This window comes from Branchiostoma lanceolatum, chromosome 18 (genome assembly GCF_035083965.1).
Source record: "Branchiostoma lanceolatum isolate klBraLanc5 chromosome 18, klBraLanc5.hap2, whole genome shotgun sequence".
Lineage (NCBI taxonomy): Eukaryota > Metazoa > Chordata > Leptocardii > Amphioxiformes > Branchiostomatidae > Branchiostoma > Branchiostoma lanceolatum.
Genome location: NC_089739.1, coordinates 3,200,912 through 3,223,727, shown reverse-complemented (window position 1 = coordinate 3,223,727; position 22,816 = coordinate 3,200,912). Strand labels below are relative to the sequence as shown.

At 43.0% G+C, this 22,816-nt stretch overlaps 1 protein-coding gene across 1 annotated transcript; it reads right to left on the bottom strand.

Moving 5' to 3' along the window:
* Positions 1-651: 651 nt before the first annotated feature.
* On the bottom strand, positions 652-14,816 carry LOC136424565 (uncharacterized). Its single transcript, XM_066413179.1, has 19 exons — positions 14,711-14,816; positions 13,844-13,993; positions 13,091-13,362; positions 12,243-12,333; positions 11,786-12,004; positions 11,252-11,464; positions 10,599-10,715; positions 9,670-9,916; positions 8,922-9,073; positions 8,566-8,781; positions 7,593-7,790; positions 6,791-6,903; positions 6,476-6,520; positions 5,490-5,599; positions 4,336-4,523; positions 3,186-3,527; positions 2,586-2,718; positions 1,882-2,188; positions 652-883 (listed from the first exon to the last, which is right to left on the bottom strand). The coding sequence occupies exons 1-19, from the start codon at positions 14,781-14,783 to the stop codon at positions 734-736; spliced, it is 3,336 nt and encodes a 1,111-aa protein (XP_066269276.1). The 5' UTR covers positions 14,784-14,816; the 3' UTR covers positions 652-733.
* Between the last annotated feature and the right edge of the window lie 8,000 nt (positions 14,817-22,816).

Below are 22,816 nucleotides of genomic sequence, written 5' to 3'. Positions count from 1 at the left end.
GTACGTCTTTTAAGTTGAGTCGCTAGAAGGAGAAAAACTCTAGCATATGACAAAATTCTTCAACCTAGATCTCATTATAAATTCATGCTTGCACGGTGTCAAACAGGCGGAGAAAAAGTTACAGATCATGCAAGGTTCTTTGTAGAAGTACTGATATTTCTTACCTTGGGTTAAACATTGGCTTCGTCAGTGAGTCTTTAAAAGCAATGTGGATGTTAAACACACTGGTTCACTTCATACGCTTTTCAGCCATGTTAGTATTTTATGTCATTTCGCAGCAAATTAGGCCATGTTGATTTGATTATATGGATGACATCTTATGGGGATTCCAAAACTGATGGGAGCGGGCGAATAAAAAATAAAGTTGCCTTCCTTATAAAACCTACATGGTCAGGAAGGAGGTAGAAACATAAACACACAGAGTATGGTACACCGAAATTTACATTTTTTCAATTTTTGAAAACTTGATCTTTGACTTCGGAATTGACTTTCTACGACATTACTATCCGTTTTCCTTAATATTTTCTTCTGGAATTTACAGCATGTATTTTCTCATTTTGCTGATGCTTTTTACGATTTACAGAATGGTCTTTTTTGTTGGAAACGGACGGAAGTTGATGCACGCGCGGATATCACCCATATAACCAAATCAACATGCCCTTATTAGAAATATGAAATCAAACACAGGCCCTCGAAACCTGCAACACGACTGTGGTGCGCACCCTTCACCATCTTATGTGCTCAAATACATGGTCATGGGAATGGACGCTGCCACGCTGACGGTGTAGGAGACCAGGCACAGCCTGTCCAGGACCTTAGTCAGCAGCTTGTACTCCGTCACCTCTTCCTCCTCCTCCTCCTCCGCACCGAACAGATCATCTACCTACAATAATGATAATGATGATAACAATGATTATCATAACAATGCTAATAGTAGTTATAATAATGATGATGATAATGATGATAATTACAATAATAACAATGATGATGATGATGATCTTGATAATAATAGTAAAGATGATAATAATTATAATAATGATTACAATAATGATGATGATAATGATGATAATTGCAATAATGTTAATGATGATCTTGATGATGATGATAAAGATGATGATTATCATAATAATGATAACAATAATGTTAATGATGATGATATTGATAATGATGATGATAATGATATATAATGATAATGATATAAATAATAATACTAATAGTAATACTGATGATGATGATTACAATGATAATAATGATGATGATGATAGCGATTATAACAATTGTGATAATGATGATGATCATTGCTCTATCATTCACAGCATATTTACGCACTTTGCTGGGCCTAACATTTGAAAACGTCCACATTACCATTATTGCTTAAAAATATAAAAATGCGTTGAATGCTATTTACATTGAAGTTAAGAACTTTATAAAGGGATCACTGAGGGTCATACGCTGATGTTGGCATATCGAGATTAAAATAAATGTACAGTCTTAAAGGCAACCAAAGCAATATTAGGGCCCAAAATGTGTAAATAAATGAAAATTCTGAAATCTTTATGGTAGTGACATCTACTAACACTATGTAGCACATTTACTTAATAACTTCATACTTTGAGCATTTTAAAACCACGCAAAAACGATGATTCCCTTAGTTTTACGAGCCTACAAAAACCCCGGTGACGGTGTTCAGTGAGTTCTCACGTCACAATGATGTCGTATTTTTGCATGATGGACGTCGCTATACAATGTGATAGTGTTGTTTGAACTAATCGTTGTATAGAAATGACTAAATAAATTGATTTTCAAAATTCGAACTTCGGGTCCTAATATTGCTTGGGTTTCCTTTAAGAATAATTTTGATACAATGTGCTCATGGTTCACCTCGCTGTTCACAGTGTTCAGTTCCCCGAAGTCATTCTTCACCACGTTGAGGAGGTCCTCAACTTCCTCCTTAATCCCTCCGGCCAGAGTCTCGGTCTTGGTCAGCTGACCGGCCGCCTCGGAGGTGTCATCATCCCCAGCCTCTTCCGCCTTGGTCAACGCCTTCCCAGCCTTGATGCTGACCGCCTTGGCCAGTTTCCAGGCTTCCTTCTTCAAGGCCACCATCTCTTCGTCGGTGTGGTTTGCCGAGCCAGTCTCCTCATCGGCTGTACACACCACCTGTGTGAGGTCTCCCAGGAGGAGCAGCCTAATTACAATGGAGGGAAGAAACAGCGTGGATTGTGTTTTGAGTTCAGAGTGTTGCCAGGGCCAACACAAGGTAGATCTTCGGCACCTAGGCCAACATGCCCCCGACGAAATTTTGTCTCATACCCCCCTAGGAAGGCCTTTAATCTTTAGCGTGATTAGTATGATAAACAAAAAACTCCACAATGTCATTTTTTTCTAGAGTTGTCGATTGAATTCAGATAGACACAATCACCGGGATGGGCAAAGTTGGCACACACACACACACACACACACACACACACACACACACACACACACACACACACACACACACATACGCACACACACACACATACATACGCACACACATACACACACACACACACACACAAACGACACTCCATGAAGGTAACTACCTCGACAAGAAGCGGAGGAAAAGAAACTTGGCCACCGGTGACAGCCTTTCCTCCTTGTCGTACAGAATGATGATGCCCATGGTGAAGAAGAGGTAGAGTCCCATCATGCCCATGCACACGATGATCAGTGTAGCTGTAAGATATGATTAACAGTTACCAATGTACTAGATACGAGTTTCCATGGGGCCCACACAGTGCTACTACAGTAAATGGCTATGGTACACTGATAATAATTTGTGTTCAACTCCTATGCTCTTGCTCATGAATACGTACTAAGCAAAGGGATGCCCCTCCTCGAACATGGGGCCCCCATTTTACGTCCCTTCCGAAGGACGGTGCAGACCCAACCGAGATGTCCTAACCCCGGGACTTGAACCGACGACTCCCAGTTACGAACTAATTGGAACCAGTGGCTCAACTGTCTACCAGTTGATCCGCAGAAACATCCCTTAGAGAGTGCAGTAGGGACCACTTTTTAAGTCTTTGGTATGACCCGGCATGGGGCTTGAACCCAAGACCTCCCGAATTGAAGGCGATAACTCTATCCACAAGGCAAGTAATTCCACTGGTACACGCGCGGTGTTGACTCGATGTACTCACCGAAAAATGGCAGGGCTCCCTTGACGGGAAGTACTTCGGTCACAAACACGAGCGACACGACCATGGAGAGTTGGATGGTCACTCCGAAGGAGATCCGGTCTCCCTTGTCTATGGGCATGATGAAGGTGATTGGCATCAGCACCACCAAGACAACACAAGGCCCGACAGTAGTGGCGATGTGGAACAGGGGAATCCTCGACAGATGTAAGGCAAAACAAGCCTCCTCGTCGTCCTTGAGGAAGATCTTGTCCCTCCGGTACCATTCTCCCTCCGTCTTGGCATCAGTCAAAGCATTACAAGGGACGTCTTCATAACCCGCCTCGGCGCTCCCTCCTGTGCATTCTAGATGATAAAAAGATAATTATCTCCATGTGTGTGTGTGTGTGTGTGTGTTTGTGTGTGTGTGTGTGTGTGTGTTTCCGGACTATTGTAGTCAGCATAACTCAAGAACCTCTGGATGGATTATGATAATATTTGGTATGTGGGTAGGTTTTGGCCCCCTAGTATGTTACCTTATCTATGAAAGTCATGCCTTATGTAAAATAGACTGGTCTTTTGTAGATCGCCTCATCCCCGCAACATATTGATAATTCAAGCATTAACTAGGAAATATGGTTTTTGATTATTTCAAACGCTAAAAATGTAGTTGTTTTGAATTGTTCGTTTTCTTTCTTTAAAAACACGACTTTTATTTTGGGGCCTACCTCAACATTGAAAACTAAACTGGTATCAATATTAACCATCGAGTGTTTTCAGTGTGTACACGTGTGAGTTTGTTAGGTTTGCTGCATATGTGACAAATAGTGGGTAGGAAGATGACTTGTTTTGAAAAAAGGCATTTCAAAGTCATGCCTTTAAGTATAGCCATGCCTTTAAGTACCAGAGTTATCAACCAAGGATTGATGTGTTCAAAAATTCGTATTTCCCGGGAACCATAGTAGAATGGCACTCGTTGTCATCAGATGCTGTAGGAACACCTTCACTAAATAGCTTCAAAGAACGATTGCAGTCAGATGTGAAAAAGTTAGGTGTGACAGACCGTTCAGTGTAATATAACCAGCTGCTGCCGCGCCGCGTGCCTGCGAAGCTGGTGTGTTACGTCGAAGGGCGGTTATACCGGCTATACAGATACAGATACAGAAAGACGTACGGATATGTTGCGTGGTTGTTGAGGTTGCGGAAAAGCAAACTTCACAGTCCATGGCGTCTGCAGGGAAGAAGAACGGGTCTGCATCACAGACGGTGGTCGTCAGGACCTCCACGCTCCATTCTATCAGACCCTCGTTGTGCACATGGACCGGTACGTCTCTTTCCAGACCCTGGTGGCCAGGGTTGGCACTGAAACAATCAACAAATTATTGCCATTCATTGGTGCTTTTTCTGTCAAACACTTTCTCCAGATGAAAATAATTTCATCAGGTTGGTAGAACATAGGATATTGGAGTGTGTTTTTTTACATACTACTAACCAGTAGTGTATCTGACCTGCTTGCATTTTGATGTCTATCAGACACCTTCCTCAGAGTTTCTGACTGGAGCACTGCTTCTCACCGCTGTAAGTAGCCGCAAGTGTTCTCGCCGCAAAAGCGCCACCTACTTCGGCTACTTATAGCGAATCCCTAACCCGGGGCCCGGCCGAGTAGTTTGCGGGAACGAAAAGTATGATATAAAACACAACAATACACAACAAAGTTACAAAAATTATATCATAGGCACCATTTAGTGTCACTTGTTTAATTTTCGTTCACGCAAACAGCCCGGTCGGGCCCCACTTTGGAAATGTGACCTTAACATAAAAGATGGTGTCGTGTGGCGTAATGGATAGAACATCCGACTGTCAAACAAGGGGACCCCAGTTCGAACCCGAGCTGCCCCCAGACATGTCTGAACATGCGCCCGGATGTTGTGCCCTTGGGAAAGGCACTTAACACAAATTCCCTCACTTCACTCAGGCGTAAATAAGTACCTAGCTCTTCTAGAGTTGGGGACGTCCCTCGGATAGGACGTTAAATGGAGGTCCCGTGTTTGGGGAGAGCCACACCCCGCGCACGTTAAAGAACCCACCACATCTTTCGAAAAAGAGTAGGGGCATGCTCCGGTGTGCGATGGTCCAAATCTCACAGTCCGGTCTGGGATGACATCTTGAAAAGGTGATAGTTCACCTGTTATGTCAATCCTTCCACAAATGTGGTAAATCGAAATAAATAAATAAAAACATAAAAGATGATGGCCATCAAGGTTCTGGGGGCCTGGCAAGTGGAAGGGCTGCTACAAGTGTGGTTTAATTATGCTATTTGCCACCTACTTTCTCTTCAGAGTAAACGCTGGGGTCCAAACATCGGCGCCAGGAAAGGTCAAATGGTCGAGGCCGTCGTAGTACGCCGGGATCCACTTCAGGCGAGTGTCCTCCCACGTCTGAAAAAAGAGAATTTGTACTCGTCAAAGTTTCATCATGTTGGTTATCCAATGGTTGATAAATACAAAATACAACACGGGGTATTCCGTATCACCCGCGGGAGGGCTGGGACCGAGGGTGATGCGGAATACAACGTGTTGTATCTTATTTATGTCATACCTTGGTCATAACCAGCCGAGAAAACACACATTTCAATGCGGAATGCGAAAGAAGTTGAGGGAGTTTTGTGTCCTCGAACAAGAAACTGTAACAACATTGATTCTAACCTCAGAATCTGGTATTCGAATTTCCGACGGCGGCGCAACCGGCGCGCTCGAAATGCATTCCAAATATTCTATGGAAGCACTCCCGAACCCTATGTGATACGAATAGTTATCACACGGTCCGGAACACCCGTATGAGGCCCAGGTATGACATAAAGTTCAGATATCTACATCCCAACGTTTCGGTACGGTGGTCCCTCTGTTACCTCTCTCAGAGCAATAGTGACTGGTTTTACAGCCCACTGCAGCTAGGTGGCGCTGCAGTGGATGCGGTCCCAAACGTGACTGAGCTCCAGTCATAAACCGTAATGAGGGGGGATACAAGCTTAGTCCCTTTGGGACCGCATTCTTCTCACAGCATGTAGCACCTTGCAGTGGGAAGTAGAAGATGAAGGCAACAGAGTGACTACCAAAACGCAGGCACGCTGTTTTGGTTTGGTTTGGTTTGGTTTGGTTAAGAACTTTCAAATTGCTAGCCGAGAGGACCTGTTCTCGTGACAGCTTCAAGGTTAAGTGGGAAATATTGATATACATAATGTGAACCCTTATTCTTGTGCCAAAATAAGACGAAAAAAATTACTGATATAAGCTGCATGAAAGGCATCAACTTACGAAATCGATGATCACGGAAGCAACAAGCTGCTCCTTCTTTTCATCCTGAAATAATGAAAAAAATACAGCACGATTTGAGATGCATTTTATACCCAAGACGGGGGACGCCACAAACAACCTTTAACAAGTTGACGTCAGGCTTCCTGAATCCTGGAAGACATGTGTTCTTAGCAATCGGGTCCTCAATATAACCGAAAAGGACCAGAGGAGTATTTAAAGATTCTGTGAGCCCAATCCTTTTTTCCATGATGTTGCACACCAAGATTAATGTTCAAGTTAGCATGAAATTGAATTGTCACAGATAGAAGTACTTACCAAGTCGATGACTTGTTCCACAAATCCAGTGAAGTTGACGGTGACGTTCTCGGGTGCCAGGTTTGAACTGTAGCTCAGCAGTAGCTCCTCTTGCAGCCTATGTTTGAAGTTCACTGATATATATATAAGGGGGTAGAATTAGTTAAGCAGATCAGAACAAGATTAGAATTATACGTCATATGATGAAGGGGTTTGACCTGTTTTGCCATTGCCGTGTGAATAGTGTTTACTTTTGTTTAATATTGCATGGAGAAGCTATCTTACTAATTTAATCAAAACTGTCCGCCTTTACCGATATTTGACGTATTCCACGTTCGTTTACATATTGAATCGGTTAATTGCATGGTTGTTTGTGATCTTTGTGTACAATGTATGTGTATAATGTCTTGCCTAGGTATAAACTACTGTATAATCAATCTCTCATGTTCGAAATCTACATCTATTCATGAAGGCATTTACTAGTAGGCATACACAGACCAATAACTGAATTACATGTTCATTTCGGCTCTCTTCTATCTGTGACTGTGTCTTTCTTCATTAAGTCTACAAGGGGAACTTTCGAAGGGAACTAAAAAAACTGTGACATTAATTCTTTGTACATATTTTGATTCTGCTTAATTCACTTATAGGCTTCATCTACATACACCACTCTTCTGCATACGGGTTTACAGTTTTACATTTACATTGTTTGTTTGCCGGTATATCAATTAAACGTGCATTGAAAGTATTTATACACGGGGTTGTGTACAACTAAATGCATTGTAGGCTATGAAATTACTGGTGTACGTTGGTAAGTAGTTACCTAAACAGTTGGGCTTGTCGAACTCCCAGACGGTTTCCGAATCCCTTTCGATGCACCTCACTTCCCTGGGGGACCCGTACTCAAGCGTGTAGCCGATATTGCACGTGTACGTCACCTTTTCTCCCTCGAAGTAGAACCTCTTTCTTGGATTTCTCTGGCCGTAGTTTGGAGGACCTCTGTCGAAGCAGCCAGCGGCATCTAAATGATATCAAATACATTTTTTTTAAAGATGTAATCTTATTACATCAAATGTAGGAACAGTGATGGCCTTTACCAAGTTGAACATAGGTAAACCTTTATGTTAAAGTCCCATTTTTACAGGATGGAGACATTTGGTCAACCGACAAGCAACCCAACTCATTGGTCGTTGAAAGGTCATTGGAAGGTCACATAGACATTGTTGGAAGTCATTGAAAGGTCATTGGAAGTCCTTATGGAGGAACCTAAAATATTGTTGTTGGACTTTGAAGGTCATTGAAAGATATTGTTGGACCTTGGAGAGTATTGAAAGATTGTTTATGGACTTGGAGGTCGTTGAAATATTGTAATTGGGCCTTTGAGGTCACACTAAGATTATTGATGGACCTTGGATACTTGGAATTTAGGCCGTAGTGGACCAAACGATAGATGGTCAGTCGCCAGGAGGCTCAATATCATTGTCTTCCCAAGACCTTGGCAGGGCACGCATACAAAACATCAACTTAATCCATCCAGAGGTTCTCAAGTAATGCTGGTCTCAAGTATCCTTAAACACAAACAGACTCACATACGCACACACAAATACTCACACACACACACATTACACACACACACACACACACTCTCTCTCACACACACACACACACTCACACACACACACAAACACACATTACACACACACACAAACACACACACACACACTCACAAACACACTGACAAACACACACATACAACTGATTACAATTCCTCCGTTTTGACGGAGGTAACAACTTACTGCACGGAATGATGTCGCATTCCTCCTGGATACCTTCTTGGGTCAAACAGAAGGGCCTGTCCAGGGGCGAAGGGTTGCGGCAGTAGTTTTTGTCCAGGTTAGCCCACGGATACTCGGTCGTGTAGAAACCCGACGACGCCCACTCGACACAAGCTACCCCAGACACGGTGTCACTCGAGAGCCCGCGGTAGTTTATGCCAACACCATGGTAGCAAACTAATTAGGAAGAGGGCGATCATTGGTCAGCTGTTGATGTTGAGACAATTGTCATCGGTGTATCGATTCAGTTGTCCAGCAAAGAGCTGTATCGTTCTGGAAAAGAGATCTAGATTTTATAGAACAATTCTCCTCCTCACCTTCGTCGTATTCCTCTTGTAGTGCAGAGTTCCAACAGCCGTGGTCTGTCGGTGGGAACATGTCACAAGGTGGCAACAGTTTCCTCATCTCGGCGCTGGCCACATTCATCACCTCCTCGCACCACGAGCGGCAAGGCTGTACCGCACTACCTCTGAAAAATACAAGCTTGTTTGACTGTTTGTTTTAGATCTCCATTAGGGCCCTGTCACACTTGTGCGTATATTCAAGTGCGCGTGAGTTGTGCATTAACATTTTTTTTTGTTTAAGTAAGGTTTGCGGAGAAAAGGTTGTTTTCTACTTTGACCCACCGTTGTGCAGCCTAGTGATAGGACCTAAGAAATCAGTTATTCGGCTGCACACTTAACCTAAACTAAAAACATGTTCATGCACAACTAATGCGGACTTCCGCTGCAGTACCGTATGAAGCCGCTACGATGCCCATTTTCGAAATTCATCGGTTGTCTCCCCGACATCTACTTAGTAATTCCTGGTACCAAATATCATGAAGACTCCATTTCCAGCTTCTCGAGTTATGCACACACACACACACACACACACACACACACACACACACACACACACACACACACACACACACACACACTCACACACACACACGCACACACACACACACACGCACACACACACACACACACGCACACACACACACACACACGCACACACAGCCACTCGACAATAGCAAAACCGTAAACATAACCTTCTTGGCGAAAGTAATTATCCACTTACTCGCATACGGTTACAGCAGGGGTTTCGCTGGTTGCCTCTTGGTCGTAGCAGCTCGTGACATTGCACCGCGGGAAGAGGATGGCGGATACGAACTCTCGGAACTCCGGGTGTTGGTTCTCTGGGAGGTTGTCCAGCAGCCCTACGACAGTGGAGTTCAGGACCTCACCCATCTCCATGTGGCCCAGGAGATTCGGCAACATCCCAAGCTCATTGCCAACCCTGAACTTACTGGGAATGTCCAGACATTCTGGAAATTGAAACAAATTTGATAACCTTAATACAGCGAGGCATTAAACCTCTATTAACATTCATCTACCAGGTTACGTAAATCCGACACTTTGAAAAAATATGATTACTTCTCGAACAGTAAGCGCAAAAACATTATAAAGCAATTTGCTAGGTGACCTAAACTAATAACGCTTATTCCTTACAAAAGCCATCCACACACAAAAAATAAGAGAACAAATGATACAAAAACCGAAAGCTCTACTGCAATCCCAAGGCCACACACTAGAAGGCCAAGACTTTCCCACATACCAAATATCATTACAATCCATCTAGACGTTGCTGACCTCAACAATTCGGAAACACGAACACACACATACAAGCACACAGAAGCACCACACACACACACACAAGTGCGCGCGCGCGCGCACACACACACAGACAACACACACACATGCACACACACACACACATGCACACACACAAGCGCATGCACACACGCACATACACACGCACACACACACACACACACAGAAACAAACACAAGCATACACAAACAAAGCACACACACACACACACACACACACACACAAACAAACAAACACAAGCACACACAGGCACACAGAGAGACACCAAAAACACAAAGGTACCGGAGGTACTGGTTGGAGGTCCAAGTCCAACATCGCCTCCTGACGCTTACTTACCACAGTCCCACTCGTCACTCCCGTCAGAACAGTCCTCCACCCCGTCACACCGCTCCAGAAACCGCACGCAGGAATATCTGTGGCCACACATCAGGTATCCAAAGGGGCACTCGATTCCTGTTCAGAACGTAGATAAAGATTATTAAGTCCCGGAAGATTAAGACTTGAGATTGTTACCATTGTTGAGTTTTCTTTTGAAACGCACGAGGCGAGTAGTACGTATACAGTCTCCTGGCTCCCAGGAATTGAAACCTTTTCTTTTTTTTAGCTTCGTCCTCGAATCTCCGAGCTCAATATCCCTGTGCGGTACTTTTGCCATTACTCAAAGGGCCGGTGTGGGAACCACTGAAACACACGAGGTCTCCTGGCTCCCGGGAATCGAACCAGGGCCCGTCAGCTCACAAACCCAGCGCACTCTCTACAAGGCTGAAAGTTAGACTGCAGTGGCGCTTGAGTTACACTGTTACACTTTGATGAAGTCTCTCCCTAATCCCTCCCTAAACCTCCCTCCCTAAACCTCCCTCCCTAAACCTCCCTCCCTAAACCTCCCTCCCTAAACCTCCCTCCCTAAACCTCCCTCCCTATACCTCCCTCCCTCCCTCCCTCCCTAAATCCTAAAATCGCCACACAGAAGCTTGAACCAGTTTTGTTACCTGCAGCGTACACTTCCACCTCGCAAATGGAGAGGGTGCTGATCCGTTCCACAATCTGAACGGACACGTAACGGCCAAATATCGGGGGGTCACAGGTCCTCACAATGGTCTGTCCGTCCAGGGGAACGGCCGTGTAAGTCTCCCCGCATTGTTCATTCTCCTCGAAATCCGAGTCTAGTCCAACTCGCACCATGAAGTTCTGCAGCCTTTCCCCTGCAAGACAAAAACGCGATTGGACAAACGAATTAGCTACTCGGGGCCAAGTAATTATTTTTACGACGTTCTGATTATCTTATGATTGTATTGATAAGTGGAAGTATTGTCGGTACACTCTACTATCTGGCAGGGCAACTTAGAGAAGTGTTTAGAACTGTATAAGTGTTAATTCAAATGAAGAAAAGAGATGGGTTAGCTGATGGTTCCAAGATGACCGACACATGACGTCACAAATCAACATGGCGTGCCCAATGAACCAAAGGTGAAACTTAATAGCTTTTTGCCACCTTAGAACTGTAAAGAACAAAATGAACTCACCACAGCAGTCACCCCTGTTCAGCACGCTGATCCATTGGACGAGAAAGACGGATGCTAAGTCCACTACCCACCATGGTTCGTGCTCATTCTGCGTGTACGTGCACTTGTGGTGGTTTGCGTTCGTTCCCCGGGAACCGTCCACGGCAACTTCCGGTCCACCCAAGATGCCTGTATTGGTGCTGCTCTGCCTTGCTTTCTTAAAGATGGCTACATTGATTTCTGTAGGTCGGCAGTAGTGAAACTAGTAAATTTATCTTTTTTTCAGGCAATCGTCTGATGATAAAAACAAATAGATGGAAAGAGAGAAAAAGAAAAAAAGAAGTAAGAAAGAAAGGGAAAGAAAGAACATGACACTGGTGCTATAGAAGAGTAAGATATGTTAGATTAAAGAAAGAAAGAAAGAAACAAAGAAACAAACAAACAAAGAAAAAAAAAAGAACTCAAAATCTATACTGACCAGGCTCAGGGCAAGCTTTTGGTTTCCAGATGAAATCGTCGATGGCAATGTCTCCATTTTTACCGCTGCCACGAATGCCCTCAAACAGAATCTGGAATATCAAGCAAGCATTGTAATGAATAAAAGCTCTATAACTATAAGGCGTGAAATTAAAGATAATTTATGATAATGTATACTGACGTCATTAGTTGTCGTTGCTTATAAATAATCAATGAGCTAACCATATTTGGCACAAACAGCCGTTAGTTGTTCATGAATAATTAACGAGCTAGCCTTATTTGGCAAAAACAGCCGTTATGTAGATGTAAGACGTAAAATGATTGGCTGATAGCTTCCAATGAACCTTTGCGGTTTTTCATGGAGATGAGCTCCAGGAAACCCTCTGATTGGCTGAGCGCTGTTTGGTGGTGACCTCACCATTACTCGAATTGGCCGGGGTAAAAAAATAGCAGGGCTAGAAAAGCGGTTATAACCCGAGCAGTTTTAGCCATGCTAAAGCCGGCGTCATAATTCATGCGAGCGGCGGCCGGCTTTGTAGATCGCCCGAAGCTCGCCGAATTTCAAAATCGCCCAATGAAAATCTCGGGCGACGTCCGTCGAACACTAAAAGCTAAAAAATCCCCCATGAGATGGTACCATCTCTTGGATATGGCCAAAGTCAGTATCGACTAACCTGGTAAAAGGCCGATATTTGGATCAACTTTTATTTCTTGAAATCGCCCGAAGCCCGCGTAATCGACAGGACGTCGGCCGTACTTCGGCCGAAAATGCACATTTGAAGCTCGCCAACACGTCGGCCGAGCTGAAATTCTTATTTGTGACGGGGGCTTAAGGAGGGTGCCTTGTACCTGCATAGTGTTGTCTCTCCGTGGGACCGTGACGTAGCCGATCTGCCACTGGTTGCCCTGCTCGGCGGTCAGGGTCCAGATGGGGGCGCCCAGGACAGCCTCTCCGTCTGCCCGAGTCGTGGCGAACACGTTCAGCGTCTCGATGTGGTTCCCGTACATGTGGTAGTAGAACTGCAGACAGCTGAAGTCCTCCCCGGGCAGGGTTGGGCTCCACAGCCGCGCGACATCGCCGTGCCGCCTCGGTGCGGACGTCTCAATGAACATGTACTTTCCTGTGATGAACATCAGAATGATACTTGTTACATGAGGGCCTGCATGGAGGGGGGGGGGGGGGTCCCGACAACGCTCTACGCTAAATTCGGAGGGCCGGCTACGTAATACGCTAAATTCAGAAAGCCTCCCTATGCTCTACGCTAAATTCAGAAAGCCCCCCCCCCCCTACGCTCTACGCTAAATAATGGACTGGTCGGCAACGCTATACGTAAAATTAAAACGGTCGATTACGCTCTACGTAAAAGGGGCATGCAGGCCCTCTTACATATTTAAAGGTGGCCTAAGCATTATTAGGGCGTTGAAAGTCATATTTTCAAAATCAATTTTGTAGTGATTTCTATCCATAGTAAGTTTAAATGACAGCATCCCACTGCATATCGACCATCATGTGGCAAAGATGTGATGTCGATGTGTGGTGGGAACTCGTCAAATCATGTACATAGTGGGCCTGATTTCTGTTTTTACATGTTAGCTACGCACCTTCATCAGTTCCATATGTGTGGTCGGTGGAGGGTCCACTGTTAGCCGAACCAATCAGGCCGCTTGCCTGTATCCAGTCAAAGTCGTCATCAGTACCTTGTGTGAACCCACAAAGGTCAGCGGGCTGGAAATCACAGTTCAGCTGCGCGGCTAAGACAACGAAGAAAAACTAACATTAGGAATGATTCGATGCAATCCAATAGAGTGCAATGCAATCTATATAGGTGGAGTCGTGTGGCGTAGTGACATGTCGACAGGGTGTTCGGCTCAGAACCCAGCGGTCCCGGGTTCAAATCCCCTGCCGCCACCGATATAGTGCCCTTTGGTAAAGACACTTTTTTCACTCCAGGTGCAATAATGGGTATATTGAAGTTTTGAAAAACTTGTGCAGTGTCACGTCGTCCCTGTCAGTCAAAAAGCAAAAAAGCAACAAAAATAGATAAATTGCAATTCAAACAAACGAAAGCTTTTACATGCTTTTTAGACTCCAGGGTATCATTTGTACACGCATGCGTCGCGTGCGTCTAGAAATCAGATGGACACAAGCAAATAATACGTCACATACTACAAAGACGCCACCTGGCGGCAAGAACAAGCAGTTGCCGTAATGATAAACTAGGTAACAACTTACAGTCGATCGTCTAAGTTATGCAATAAGGGCCTAATTTTAGTATACATGGCGTGAATTCCGGAAATTGGAAGTGAGTCGACATGGGTACAGAGGCTGCACGCAGGAGTAGCAAATAGAATTATAAAGTAGCAACACTTTCGCCGTTTTTGAGTATTATTTATTCGCCTTTGATTAATTCATTAGTTAAATGTCACTTTGATTATAATAGTTCTATTCTTTATTTTTTAAAAACGTACCTGTCAATACGTAGAAGGTGAAAAAGATGGCTAAATAAACGGTCCACCGCTGGCAAACGCGTCTGGCGTCCATTTTGTACGAAGTCCCAATCTAACAAAGATACAAATCAACAACTTGAAGGCTTGCTAGATTGCGAGAGAATCTTTTTTGAAAAGAATGACTAGTTTTGCAGTTGTAGTTTTTTTCATATTCTTCACCTCGAATTTCGTATACAAGCCTCTTTTTGTCAAGATTTCTGTAGACTATGAATTACAAATAACTGTGGTCATTAATTTTCAGGCGACGTCGTTATGAAAATCAGTAACTACGTGGTGAGAAAAACAATGGTGCACTGTGATCAGAGCTGTGTGGGTTGTCTTCCTCATGCCATGAATCGGCATAAAATCTTCGAAAATATTCAATAATGATTCACATTCTCTTCGCATTTCAACTAAAACAACCAAAGGCAGCTCAATTGTATATGATTTCGCCACTTCTCTTTCACCTAACGTTACTGTATGTTGCCTGCAAAGTAATGATCATACTGATTTGAATTTTTGTATAGACATACATGAAAGACTTAATACAAGGCTTTATAATAATGCCCGAAATTTGAGTTGTGCACCTTATTTCTTAGTGAATGTATTGACCACTCTCCGTACACAAGACAGCAATTCACCACATATAATCGTAAAGTGAAATAGATTGTATCGTTAATTCTGGCATTTCTAACAAATGGGAAACAAGCCCGAAATACCTGACACGAGATGCGTGCAGTTCACGTGATCGGCGCATGCTCGATTGCTGATTGGTCAAAATCTAGAATTTAAAAATGCGCCAGCCTCGGTATCGTTTTACGTCTGCTGGACCGCAAGACTAGTAATTCTGACGCAAATTGAAGCATTTTTTCGTGTCTTTGCTTGGCGATAGTTCCGCTGTTTACACGATTAAGCTCGGCAATGCTTACAATCCTGAACTTTTCTGTTATCAACAAACTCATATAACTTGATCATACGTTTAGTAAAAGCTACTTCGATTTAGTAAAATCTACTTCGAATTTCAACGACATGAAATATCATTTTTGTGATTTGTCATCTTGTTTATATTCGATAGGTGCTTTTGAAAATGAACTGAAATAATGTACAATCGGACAAAACGGAACACAGTAGGCTAAAACAACTTACTTAGTTTCCAGCGAGCCCAGAACACCGCGACGTTCCTTCCGTGTTGGTGTTCCAAAGAAAATGAAAGGGCGTTGTCCAAGCACGGAATCTTCTCCCTACGATAGGCCGGTTCAACCAACCGACGTGCCTAATACAAAAGAGCTTGGTTTGTTATCTTCCCTCGTGTTTTTAACATCCAATCAACATGTCCCTTACTTAGATGCGCTGGTATGAGGATTCTATGTTGCTGCGAAGCTGCCAATGTATAATTCACCAAGGAATTTCATCAATTCTCAATAGAGACGCAGTATTATAGCCTTGCTGGCACATCAACGTAGTATATCTAGCTTCTGACAACGAGCAAAATGTATAACATTTTACAAAAATAAGCGATGGCAAAATCTTTCTTTTAATCGTACATCACACATTACAATTAGGTTTCACACTGCAAAAGTTTATGGCAACAAGTTGGACAAAGAACTGCGTGAGACATTGAAACGCACGTCGTGTTTTGATTAAATTGTTGAATAGCCACGTGTCCTGCTTCAAACTGACTGTTGTTGGGTAGAATTGCTATTTTTAGATAGCTTCAGGAAAATTCTATGAAATTAGTTGAACTTTTTTTGGTTCATTTGGTGGTCGATGTCAATTACGCCTGCGTAGAAAAGCGATCAGAGCAGCAAACTTATAGGACAGAATTATTTAAATTAGTAGGGTGTGCAGTGGTACATGTATTCTTATGACATCTTTCTGGCCGGCGGAACATTCGTAAAATTGAAGTATTCATTCGCAACATACTGGCCTTGCAGTGGTTCAGAAGAACGATAGGCGTCGCTGTTGATCCACGTGGTAAGGTGGTTGTAGCTGGCGTCGGTGACAATTTATCCGGACCAGCAGGGGCGTTTGACCCTCCTCGTTCCCAGAGCACTGGCTCACCAGAATGCCCAGAACGAGGCAATGGTTGACGATAGAAAACAGCTGCATCTTTTCAACTCAACTAGACCTGCACAGGAAGACACAAAGGCAAAAAACACAGCTTTTATCAGCTTAGCTTATGCTCTGACTAAGGTCTTCAACAACTTTTTGAGTAATCATAGTTTGGATTCTACTGTAGAAAAAATCAAAGTCAAGGAAACACATAGGTCTTACCTTGTAATACGCTGTCTTCAAGATCGAACACACGTGTAGATGTGGCAATGTGGCCCTGAATTGCACATTTATACTATCACAAAAGCCACGGAAAAATAAAGTACTCTATAATCGACAGATGGTGAACTTTACTGATGGCAATGTGTCTCAAAGGACAGTGTGAGTCGGCAAATTCATGACTACGAAATATGAGAAGTGAATTAGTATTTATGGCCTTTTTATGGTTTAGCTGCCCTTAACACGGACGAATGAGTGCAATAATTACAAGTGCCATCATAGCTGAGAGTACTTGAGCTACCATATTAATGTTTACCAACGAATAGAATAGTTGAAAACGCTTGTTATTATAACAATATTATAAACTTTATTGATGTTTGCCAGCACTTAAAATCAAATTTGTATTTTACTCACGAATATCTGTCCGGGGTTTGAGGTAGATATAGTTGTTTGGCAGGGAAAAAAACTTGTGTTGTCCCTGATCGATATCACTTCCTTCTGATTAGTAAGTTTTTCCCTAGTAATTGTGCCCGTGGGTAAAAACTAAACTGTAGTTTCTGCACTTTTTAGAGATAGTGTCAACAGAACATACGTAAACGAGCTAGGACAATAACACATATCGAATACTAACGTTAGTACTGAAAAGTAAGCTATCTAAGTAGCTACCATATACGTCAGGCCTTAAGCTTAGGGCACTTATTGTCTTCCTGTTTAATCACAGATCAAAAAGTGAGCATCCGGACGAGATTATACTTAGGGCCCGAACGTGTCAAGTTAATCATTGATATTGGTCTGGAGTTTACAAAAACTTAGCCACAGTATTTGAAAAGTTAAACCTAAGTGGGGTCTGATTTCATTGACATGAAAATATGCTTCATGGGCTCTAAAACGTCCTTAGATGTATATTTTGAGATATAGGAGAAATGGCGTTAAAACGATAGGAAGATTCGTAGACGAATGAATTGAAAGAGAAGTCTACAGCGACCCAAGTAAGCTGCTTGACCGAAATGAATCAGGAAAGTAGCTACAAGTATCATATCCGTTACTCCTTGAGGGCACTTGCTGCCTTCCTCTCCTTTCAATCATAGAGAACCAAATGCCCCCAAGCAGGATATTTGTGAGATTAGATTAAACATGTACGCGGCCTTGTCGATATTAGTCTAGTTTTTTGCATAGATTTTTGGGTATATTCATGTCCGTATGAGTTCCGTATTGACATTTTTTCGTCTTAGGTAAAGTTTGCGGCCAAAAATTAGTTTTCTTTTTCCATTGTTTGATAACCAGACTGCACAAGGATGGGCCAATTCAAAAGATACCTTCTTCCCCGCAAACTTTACCTAAACCCCAAAAATGTCAATGGCCTCCAGCACTGCCGGTTTCCTCCAGGCCTTCCCGTGTTGTAATCACAAAGATCGGAACTCAGGATGTGCAGAGGAACATTATTATTAGTCTGCCAATGGAATGACGCATGGGCAGAGAAGTTGAAAGGAGCCCCGGCTGTGACAGACTTCATTCGCTTCACCGTGGACACTGTTCGCAGGTAAGACACGCCTTGATGATTTTGTCACTTTTGCAATACTGTGAGAGAAACATTTAGTAACATTATACTGCTAGAGATGTGACATGTCCCTGTGGCTCAACTGGTAGCAGCCTCACAGTTGAGCTCTTGGATCCATTCAATTGCTAACTTTGAGACCAGCTTTAAGCCCCGGGTAGGAAATTTCGGTCAGGATTGCACCGTCTATTTAATGCTAGGGTCACATGTCCTAACCGGGGCCCGGCCGGGCTGTTTGCGGAAACGAAAAATCAAAGTGTGTCAATAGATTTGCACAAGCTATGTATGCTCTTAAATAATTTTGGGTACGTTTTGTGTTTTTGTTGTCTTTTACATCATACTTTTCGTTCCCAAAGACTGCCCGGCCGGGCCCCGGATTGGAAATGTGACCCTAGCATAAAGGGAGTCCCGCGTTCGAGGGGGTGCATCGAGCACGTTAAAGGAGAAGGATTTGCTACCTTTCCCTGTAGAAATACACCCTGCTACTCAAACAGTAAATAAACCTACTGCCATAGATGTGCCACCATGCACTACATGGGTCTGAACGATACTGTTTGACTGAAAACTGCCAAATCTTTATTTTCAGATTTCTGCTTGGTCTCATTCAATTTGCTGACTGCACCGGATCAGTGTCAAGCACCGGCACGCTAGCACCGGTCCTGCGGGCAGAACAGCCAAGAGTTCCGCCGACCACTCATCAGCGCTCACGGTCCGGAGAAGGGACCATTTCTATTGAAGGTAATTCTTTCAAACACAGACTGAAATTCAATCGCGAATTCAACGTCCATCGTGACATTGCTAGCGTTCTGTTCAATTCAACACCGACAACGCAACTGGCACTATAATACCAAACGAATTACCAAAATACGAACCTGGTCAAGGGTCGGCTTAGGGGTAGGGGTGTTCTACTGGGCCCAGTCTGCTAAGGCCTCTTTCTGTTAGCCTGTCTTTTTTGCTGACATGTCGCGTTATCGGAGCGGACTAATTAAGCCAAGCCCGTAAAACCACCCCGAGCGCGATAATCTGCCTGGGCGGACGGCACCATTCCCAGCGCCGTACAGATACCGGGGAGCTTCCGATGGTATTGTTACTAGGCTACCGTAATACCTAACATTGAAAAAAGGGATTTGATGTACCTCTCTGACTCCTGAACAAATCTACCTTTTTACACTGGAAAAGTACGGTCTTAGATCATAAAGATCTTCCTCTGGTATAATACACGTATAACTACTTGCAGGGAGCAAATATATAAATCAAGACACTTTGAATAATCAAATTCTGGTTCTAGACTACATAGACACGTGAGACACTAAGAAGAACCTGCAAAAATTGACATATTTTGAAATTTAAAATTCAGATCTTTAATTCAAAATCAAAAGATAAGATTCAAACTTGAAATCTAAAACTTAAGATTCAAATTCAAATCTAAGATCTAAAATTTCAGACCTTGAATCTGAAATAATCTGAATTCTAAAGTCACAAATTACAAGTGAAAATTGAAATTTAGAAAATCTAAGAAAATTTTAAACATACATTATTAAGAATATTTGCAAAATTTAAGATCTGAATTGAATTCAAAATTAGAATTATAAGTTTTTCGACATTAAAATATAAATGCCCAAAATGAAGTTAATATTTCAATCTAAATGTGCCGTTTTCATCTTTGTCGCTTTGGCAATGTCATCCAATCCCTTAGCAGATCGGAATTGCTTTTCTACATGTGAAAGGAAAGCACAGTGGAAGCTTTGCTTTCTTGTCAACGAAACGGAAATTGCTGGTAGTCAGCACCGCTACGCATACACTGGCCGCTACACCTACTACTACTACTATACGCGCAGGATACAATGTATTTTATGTTACAAAGCTCACAATCATTCATCTGAAATTCTAGATAGCACAAAAGGCAAATGTTTTTCGGGAACGGAGATGCTGCTATTAAAAGGTCTACAATTCGGAATGCTATCGTCGCAAAAACTAGCAGTCATCGACAACTCTTCACTTACCACTCTTTCTCTTATAGAGGCAGGAATAACCGGACTTAACAGTGGCACATTTAAAGACTTCATTGAGTTACAAACATTGTATGTGGATTACAACATGTTAACACACATACCAGGAGACTGGTACAGTGGGTCAAACTCGCGCGACAAAAACCATCTCTACAAGCTGTCTATGTCTTACAACAACATCTCCAGTTTAGACCGCGGATGTTTTGAAAGTCTAGCCAGCCTTCAGAAGTTATACCTGCAGGGTAACGTCTTGCTAGAAGTACGTAGCGAGTGGTTTCTCGGACTGAGTGGGTTGCGAGACCTCTTCCTCAGTAAAAGCAAAATCAGAACAATTCCGTCCGACGCTTTTGAATATTTGAAAGGGTTGGAGACTCTGGATCTAACGTATAACGACTTGATATGTCTGCATAAAAATGCACTTCGTACACCAGAAAAAATAATGGCAGTCAAACTTAGTGGGAACAATTCTATTGACGGCTTAGGTAATGCGCATAAGTCGGCATGGGATGTGTTGTTAGCAACCTGTTACAAAAGAACAAGGCAGTGGATAAGATTTCAGGTGTTTGATATGGTTTTACACATCAACTATGAAGGCACTGAAGACAGATTTGACGTTGACTGGTACAGCTTGTTAGATGGCGAGCGGAACGTCGAAGAATGGACTGATAGGTGTGGTTTATTGTCGGAAGAAATTCGGTTGGGTCATTTGACGATTTTACCTCCTTTCGTCATCATTGCACAGAACGGTGAAGCACAAGGGCAGGAGTCTTTTTCAACTCGTTGTATGAAGGCATGGAAAGAGTCAGATGGTATAACTTTGGGTTTAAATGGTGAATCGAGTTTGCGACTTTCCGGTGTAGAAGCAAGGCACGGATCCCACAAAGAAAATGGCTTAAGCGTTGTGGCAAATTCTATAAGGAAAGAAAAGAGTGGCGGAAATAATGTTGTACCACTAGTACCGTGTTACGCTATCATTCATGATCAGAAGCAGACGTCCTTTCTTGTGAATGTATCCGACACAAAAGAATCGCAATGTTTTCAAGCAATTTCCCTCACGTCGATAGATGCAAGATTTACGAACACTGCAAACGGTACTGACAACAAAATGAGTAGACTAGAAAATACGTCATCTTCTCTGTTAAATATAAGTGTCCAAACACATCACTTGCTTAATGATAGAGAGTGGGTGACGCCCGGAGTACCACTATTTTCTCTCACTCAAAGTAACGTAACTCTAAAGAGTGCTACAGATTTAACGACTGTGATAGTAAGTTCTGTAGTTGCGAGTCATCTTATAGCGCTATGTTTAGCAATGTGTTACTACCGAAAAAGAAGTAGAAACAACCAAAATCGTAACTGCAACAGAGCCAGAGACAACAGCCAACCAAATCATCCTCTTGCAAATGTTAAGCATATCCAAAGGTTCCTACATAGCAACCCTATGTACGAAGGTAATTCACGACAAACGTGTGCGACTGACTCCCGACAAACAGACGACAATACGTACAACCAGATAGACGAGGATGAAGTGTACGTTCCAACTGGACACGACTATTCTCAAATAAACGATGAAGACATTCGTGGTTCTTCTGAACAGGCCCCAGAAAACGAGAACCCTGATAATGATGACTCCTTGACTTTCTACGCTGCTACATTAGCTAATATTGAGTTGTCAACAGCTGAAAACGTTGCCGCGAATACAACAGTTTATCAGACAGCTACAGAGACTGTGGTTTCCGTGCATCGTGAAATGGAGGGACTAGATAATGACACCAAGCACGTCGATCGAGATGAGACAGCTTATGACACAACCAGCCGTGCAAATGTACAAACTGGCACGGACATTTACACACAAGAAGCATCGCGCCATGTTGTCACAACTATGGACGAATAGGAACGATTTGTGTCCAGGGAGCCAGAAAAACAGGTCAAGAGACCTGAGTGTGTCCGCTGGTTAAATAGATAAATGAAAATGAAATGAACAGCAGACGGAAGATTCAGACATTGTTAGGGAATTGCCATGAACATCATCATACTCTAACACCTGTCAAAAATCCATAGATGTTGAGTTTCATACCATGAATGGCGCCATTTGGTAAACCGTGACTATAATGCCTAATGAATGCATGTACATGCATTGTAGATAAAGCATCTAAATTTAGACTCTAGAAAATAGTACGTTTGAGGTGATGTAGGAAAAGGTTTATTGTTTTCTTTAGAAAAATGTTTGGGGAGACTTATGTTGAAGTACTT

Coding starts and splice junctions, on each gene's coding strand:
- LOC136424565 (XM_066413179.1), bottom strand. CDS start 14,783: ATGGACGCCAGACGCGTTTGCCAGCGGTGGACCGTTTATTTAGCCATC. Junction 13,363..13,843: donor CACATATGGAACTGATGAAG/GTGCGTAGCTAA, acceptor TGTTCATCACAG/GAAAGTACATGTTCATTGAG. Junction 7,791..8,565: donor ATGCGACATCATTCCGTGCA/GTAAGTTGTTAC, acceptor GATATCATTTAG/ATGCCGCTGGCTGCTTCGAC.